The 7928-nt window shown below is 29.1% G+C and overlaps 1 protein-coding gene across 1 annotated transcript; it reads right to left on the bottom strand.

Annotated features, from left to right (window-relative positions):
• Positions 1 to 311: 311 nt before the first annotated feature.
• On the bottom strand, positions 312 to 1269 carry LOC125840206 (uncharacterized). Its single transcript, XM_049519170.1, has one exon. It carries the CDS (start codon positions 1172 to 1174, stop codon positions 419 to 421), a length of 756 nt encoding a protein of 251 aa, XP_049375127.1. The 5' UTR covers positions 1175 to 1269; the 3' UTR covers positions 312 to 418.
• Between the last annotated feature and the right edge of the window lie 6659 nt (positions 1270 to 7928).

Below are 7928 nucleotides of genomic sequence, written 5' to 3'. Positions count from 1 at the left end.
AATCATGATACCTAATGTTGAGCTGAAAAAAATAAAATGTATTTGAGAGAATGAGGAGTTGAACTACTGGTATACTTTTTGTCTGTGATAGAATCAGTAAAGGAAAAGCAAACGAAGCAAATTGAAATCACATATAGTGTAAGGCAAATCAAAAGCACAAAAACAAATAAAAGCATAATGGGACAGGCCCTCTCCTCTCTGCCATCTGATAGCAGATGTTACCTGTTTCTTCTTTAAAAAAAATGCATGTGGCATGGAATGAATTATGATCCATGCTTTTGGCCCCAGTTATCCTTTTTCTTCACTTTTTCTTCTCAAATCTCAATCATGTTAATGGAAAAAGTGAGCAAAAATAACTTAATCACACCTTACTAATTTTGGAAACTGATAAAGCAAATGCTACTTATTCATTAATTAATCACTTCTTCTTGTTCTTTTCCTTGCCACTTGAAAAAAAAGTGCTTAATCCAAACAAATTTGCTGGAGGGACATTTAGTACTGGACTGAATTTGACTCCATTGTTGTATGGTGCCTTCTTCAATGGAGGTTTTTGACTGTTTGAACCATTAGAAGACATTGATTTTGATAAGTGTCTTTGAGAATGATGCTTTAAATTATCCTTTGATAATGTTGAATTGCGCTTCACACTTGGAGATGAACCAGTTGAATTGCTTCTAGATAAAAGTGGCAATGGACATAAAGTTCTTGCATACCCGCTCCCGCAACTACTACTTCTTTTGAATCTCCAAAACGACTTGGAATTGGGATTCTGTTTCTCATCCGATGATTCGAGAACCCCTGTTTTGTTATTTTGGATTGCATATTCATTATTCGACGTTTTGCCACTAGTATTACACGGAGGCAGAGGATGTGGCGGTGGTAATTGTTGTTGCTGCTCTGTTTTTCTAGGCGGAATAGAGGAAATTCTTCTCTTGATTTCAATTGGAAGAATCTTTCCGTCAAAGAAAAGCTCATCAGCAGAAGAAGATCCTAGATCTAAGCTCTCACGAAATACACAAAAATCAAAATCAATGCTGGAGGAAGGTGAAGTTGATCGAATATATTGTTCAATAGGAACAGAGCCTGTTTGTGAAACATCATGAGAAAAGGAGATCCGAGCTGGACTCATTATGCCCACACTAGACTCGTCAGATGAACACAGCTCAATCGCCATTGCAAGTGGAACTTTTAAAGCAAATAAGTTAAACAAAATGGTACGCAGATCATAGAGACTAGAAGAGAATGTTAAATACTACTCCCCTAGTAGTATGGTTGAAGCAGAGAAAATGATGAATAACGAGAGAAGCGTGAGAAGGAGGCTAAAGAGGAATTGATGGAGACTTGGAGACGAAGACAATAGTAGAACATATAGATATGTAGATGTGTAAAGTGTTAAGTGATAACTAGTTAGAATTGGTCGACCAAATTTTGAAGCAACGTGGGTGGGGATGGAACCGTGGAAGGTGGAATTCAAATACTTTTAGGAAAAGTAAAGATTGGAAAATCAGTTAAATTGCAAGGTTTTGTAAAATTAGCATTCTTACTTGAAAATTTTCCTATTAAATACCTTTACTAGGTTTAACACTGAAAAATAGACTATAGCAACAACTACTAATCTTAAAGGAATCGAGTTTCTTAAGTTCGTCTAAAATGAAGTGCAATTGAGTTAGATGAATTAGGTTCAGCTACTGAAACAGTGCAAAATAAGATAATAGAGAACACAACCATATACCATGAAAAACTCATTTGCTTAAGGGAGTAAAATCATGACCTACCTTTTGTAGGATTTTCAAACAACATTTCCTAACTTTAAGCGAGTGATTTCAGATTACAACTCAATAATCAAAGGGACTAATTCTTGTACCCAACTCGACACTAATTGTTCTAAGAACTCTCCCATAAACCTATAGCTTCAAATGAATCATCTCGGATAATAAAATGGATTGTAAATTAATGCATATTCAAATGTCTTAGCTTATTATATTGAAACTCAATTTGACTTGAGCGAATGAACCACAATATGAAATCTTCGATAATCCGTTACCATTCATCAAATGTGCTTTTTCAATATCTACTTACTTTTTCACGATATAAGTTGAAGAAACACATCAAATTAAATCAATTATCTCAAAAGAAAAATATATATATCACATTAAATCAATTATCTCGTGCAAGATCATGCTTATCAAGTAAATTTCCCATGAAAAAATATATCTTATTCAAGAATGAGTATTTCATAGATTGAATTAGATCTCAATTGATATGAACTTATACAAATATATTATATTATATAAAAGAAAAGTGAAAGATCATATTATAAGATACATAAATTTTCATAGCTCACATGTCCTTATCCTAAGAAAAGTTTGAACTACACAAAATAAATTGGCTAAATAACTGGCAAAGATTTAAAGTAAATTAACTTGGACAGATTTATAAATTAAATAGCTACCAAAACGTCTTTAAGTTCTCCATTATCATACTCAATAATTTTGCTGATAATTAGGGTGAATTAAATTGTGATGGAAGTGAAAGATATATTGTTACATGCTCACAATAATTTTCCTTCATTGTAGACTTATTTATGGTGAATTAGATCGAGAAGAACGTGACATTTCATCTCTCTTTGGAAGAAAAAAAACTTTAAAACTCTAAACATAATTAAGAGAATTATATGAGTGATCATTGTTAAGATCTTTTTACATATAGAATATAAATAAGAAAAATAGAAAAAATGTCGAAAAAAAAGAAGATAAAACCATATTTTAGGTCATATAGAGGTCCCACGTCACATTGCTTATGCCTAGTTTTATATTATATATAGATTGTCTTCTATTAGAGTTGGAAAAGGATTAGTATCGCGCACATGAGAAATAAACTTGCAAGGCAAAACAGTTGGATTTGCCTCTCTCTATAGGTGAGGTCTAATTCAAACATGATTTAGCAAAATATTTTTGAGCCTACCAACCCCTTTCAATTCTTTTTAATGACTGATTTAATTGTCATTAATCTCCTTTTTCCAACAACTCCAGCAACTTGCCTGTAAAGGAGTTGTCTTTTGTGAAGTATAATCCCCTATGAGTATACATGTTTGGAAGTGATTTTAAAATTGTGGGAAACGATATTACAATAATTTGTATTTATGTGGTGTCAATATTACTTTCAAGACAATGACTTGCTATAATATAGTGTTCATAATCTATTTACTATTTTTAATTTTTGTTCAGTATCGATATTGCAGTATTTTTCCCAAAATAAAACACCTTTTTTTCTTTTGATTGCACTAGTTAGCCACTAGGGGATCCATGTATTTTGCTAACACATCTCTCCTTAAACAGATAAATATGGAAGGGATATATATATATGAATAAGTCTATCCTCCTTTTGGTTCCCTCCATCTGAATTAGTTGAATATTTTATTCGTTTAATTGAGAAAGATTAATGATGAAAAGTTAGATTAAAATTGTCTACTATAAGTTTTTTTGTTTTTTTTAGCAAATCCATATATTTAAGGGAAAAGGGCATGTTATATTCCTCAATTTTAACATTTAGAGTTGTTATATCTCTCGTTATGAAAGTGATTCATATATATCGCTATTATTATACAAATAGTTCACATATACCCTTTTTTCCTCTAACGGAAGTGAAAAAAATTAATTTTAATTTAATTTTTTTAATTATTTCTTTAAAAAAATTATATTCCATATGGGGTATTTGATCCTCCTCACACATTTTTTTTTTTGACTTTTTTATTTCAACAACTAATTTAAATTTATTATTTTAATAGATAATTTTATTTATGTTTCACTAATTTTCTTGTAATATTTATCATAGATGCCCCAAAAAAAATTTTACAACTAAAAGAACTAAATTATAATATAGCCGCAAAAAATAGTTTACATTTTTTTTCTTTACACTAAAGAATGAAAGAAAAAAAAAACAAGAAACTCAAATAATGATAATCAAAAAAAGTAAAAAAATAATTTATGTATGAAAAAAATTAAAATATACCTTAAACTTTGCTAGAAGGGTCATATATTTCCAACATGATTTTTTAAAAAAAATTAAGTCAAAAAATAAATTTAAAACTATTTTTTTCCAGATAAAGGGTATATGTGAGCTTCTTTTATAACGATAAAGATATATGTGAGTCATTTGAATATTGATAAAATATATATGAGTCACTTTTATAATGAAAATATATCAATTCTAAATAACAAAATTAAAGAAATATATCAGATCATTTTCCCGACCTTTAATTTGGTATACTTGATCTTCCATATGGACAAACAAAGAAAAACATTATATTTTACAGATAAAGTGCTAAAAACAAGCATTTCGTCTAGTCAGTTGTCAGTACGGATGCAAAAGTTAACTTGGAAAGCAAAAAAAGATTTAATTTTTTTGAGAAAACAGATTTAATGTCAACTATGTGAGCAAACTATTTTACCTCATAATAATACAAGTAATAACATAAAGTTTAAAACATCTAATTTTTTACGTAATTTGAAAATTTTGATTTGTCAATTGTTATTTAATTTAAATATTTTGAAACTACATAATGCATTACATTTAAAATTAAAAAAAAATAGAATGTTAAAATAAATATTTTTAAAATGGCTATTAAAGAATATTTAACTTTTATAATAATGTCATGTCAAATAAAATGGAATAACAGATGGAAGAATAGGTACTAGAGTATTAGTTTTAAAACGACAAAATAATGGTGGGTTATTTGGTGCTATATATGCCGTGCAAGCCCCACCTCTCATTTATGTTCCACTCATCATTCACATAGCCAACTGTATGTATAGGTTATATCACGTAAATTGTATAGGGAGAAAAACAAAAAAGGGAGCGCTATATCCGAATGGGTTTATTTGATGTCCGATATACTATTAGAATATATGCTTTTAGGATTTCACTTACATACATAAACAATACATTAAGTAAGTGTTTGGTCATAAGTTTTAAGATTCAAATTTGAAATAAGGAGTAATTATTTATAAAATTTGAACAAAAGTTTAATTTTAATTAAAATCATGATTTGAAATCCTAAATTTACCAAAAAATAGGATTTCAATTTTTTAAAATGTAAAATTTGACACGTAAGTTTGTATTTTATATACAAAAAAAGACTCATCATTTTAAATTTAGTAAAAAAGATTCATACTCGATGTTGTCCCTATCATGTGGAATGATTATAGTTATATTAAAGAATAGTTAATTACTAGTACTATTGTTGATTATTATATTTTGCATATTCACATCTATTAAAGCAGGTAACAATTATATATCTTTAGTGCCATTTATTGAACGTTTTATGAACGATTGGTCATTTGTAGTTATCTCTTTTTAGATGACATGACAATACACACACTCTTTTACACTATGAGCTAGTGTTGTAACTCACCTTTTAAACAAAGTAATCTCAAACTTCTACTCCATAACCTATGGCATATCAAAGGAAACAAAGAAGGGGTCCATGAAAATTAAAATGAAAGATAATGGTTCTAATAAGTTGTGGGCAATAGACATTGGAATATTGGAATGTATCCCATCCTCTACCTGCTTTCTTTTTTGATATCTCCTTCTTACTTTGTTCAACCACTAGCCATGTGAGCAAATGCTAAAAGGAATAGCAACTCTACCAAAATATATCACTTTCACATCTTTTCACTCTTTCATTATAATTAACGTGTTGTGCTGTCTCTTTTTCTCCATCGTTGGCCATGCCTATCTTACAATAAGGTCTTGGTTGTACTTAGACAACAACAACGACATTAGTGAATTAGACTAGCTAAGAGGTTTATCTATTGCACAAATTGAAACTTCCACTAGCTGGCGAGTTTAATGTGCATACAAATTAGGTGTGGATCTATGTCTTAAACACTACTAAGAGTGAAATTTTCGATTGAAAAATATTTAGTGGCTATTTTCACGGATATTTTGATTGATTTAGTGAAAAAAGAAAGAAAAAAAAAATCAATGGAAATTTTCTCACCATGCGTTTTCGAATGAGCTGATTTGATGAGAATGGAGTAGGAAAATCTTGTTTTATAGCATAAATTTTTCATTGAATTGTAATTAGAAAAAACTCTATTTCAAGTAATGAGTCTAATCAACGATATTATGTTCAAGTTTTACATATACTTGACAACAACAACAAAAATATATGAAGAGTGTGATCCAGTCATGTATGGAGAGTAGAATGTACACAAACTTTATATCTACCTTTTAAGATAGATAGGATGTCTCTAATAATAGATACTTGATTCATGTTTAATATACTAAATTAAATGGTCACCTTCTTCGATTCAAATTCATTAATTGAAAATTTACATATACTTTGTATAAGTATGCAACCTCTACTTTTGATCATTATTAATTAAAATACATATACTCCAAACATATCTAAAGGCTGCAAGCATTATACGGTATTTTCAGTATATGTTTTATCAGTGTTTTCAAAAACGTTTTTGGGGCGAATCTTGGAGCGGGGCGTATCAAAAATGCTTCGGGGTTTAAATTAAAGGCGTAGATCCATAAGGCGTAAGTCCTAAAATCTGAGGCGTAAGCTCCGAGCATAAAAAAGTAAGTCCTGGGCGTAAAAACGTACGCCCGGGCGTTTTTAATTTATTTTTTTGAACCTTTTTTGCTTTAAATCATATTTTTATTATTGGTGTAATGATATTTCTCAAATAATAATTGTAATACTTTTTTTCTTCGTTATTGATTATTAATACTTATCTCAAATAAAAATCATAAATCATTGAAAGATTTACTTTTGCTTATTTTATTAGTAATAAAACTATAAAATTGAATATATATGAGACTACGCCCCGTAGATCCGTGGGACTTACACCCCGTGTCTCGGTGCTTATGCCTTGCCTTGTACTGTATAAAACGTCTTGCCTCACGCCCCCGCCTTTTAAAACACCAGTTTTATAATTTGGTCCATTATTTCAAGTTCACACTTAAAATAGAAATTTGAAGAATAAGTTTGAGGAGTAATTCCAAAAAAAAAAATTAAAAAAATAGGAGGAGTATTTCAAGTTTCTTTCATAAATAAAACTTCGTTTTTTCTTTGAAGTGATCATTCGTGTCCAAACTCCAAACATAAACTTCCAATTTTCAAGTACTTAATTTGTTTTTCAAACTTCAAACAAATCATGTCAAAAATCATGGATTTGTAATCACCTCTGGTCCCAATCATTAATATGGTGCAATTCATTTTTCCTAGTTACATTTTGGAAGTTATCAAGGATGTTGCAAGGTTTATTTTAAGCTAGTATTTGATCATAGATTTTAAAATATTTGTTATTTTTTGATAAAGTTTCACTATGTGTTTGACCATAATTTTAAAAAATATATATAATTTTTTTTAAAATAATATGATTTATACCCATAAATTTTAGAAACTATTCAAAACCCATAAATTTATATTTTCATTTTTTAATTAAACTCATAATTAATTATAAGCTCCAACCTACTTATAATCAATTACACAGGTCAGAGTAGGAGTTACTGAAGTTTTCTCAACTCACAAAGCAGCATCCAAGTTTTATATTAACATTATTTTTAACATATTCTATGAAACAATGTCATTACATACTTAAGAGTGAAATAAAACAATAAACATATCATAAACATAAATACAATACATAAGTGGTTGCCTACTTAGGTAGAGTGAGTGTCTTCATGGTGCATTTCTCAAGCTTGCCAAGTTGAGATTAATTAATGGTGGACTGTTTTTATAAAATATAAAGTTTTGAGTAAATTTTAAAAATTCTCAAAAAAAATAGAATTTGGCTCCAAAATTAGTTTTTTTTTTTTTGCCAAAAACATTTACCAAAAATGAAAAGATAGATGGCCAAATACTTTTGCCCAATTTCCCCCCAAAATTACTTTCATTTTTTATAATCAAA

This window comes from Solanum verrucosum, unplaced genomic scaffold, assembly GCF_900185275.1.
Source record: "Solanum verrucosum unplaced genomic scaffold, falcon-dt-bn FXZP01000180.1, whole genome shotgun sequence".
Taxonomy (NCBI): Eukaryota; Viridiplantae; Streptophyta; class Magnoliopsida; order Solanales; family Solanaceae; genus Solanum; species Solanum verrucosum.
This window is presented reverse-complemented; position numbering and strand designations above follow the sequence as displayed.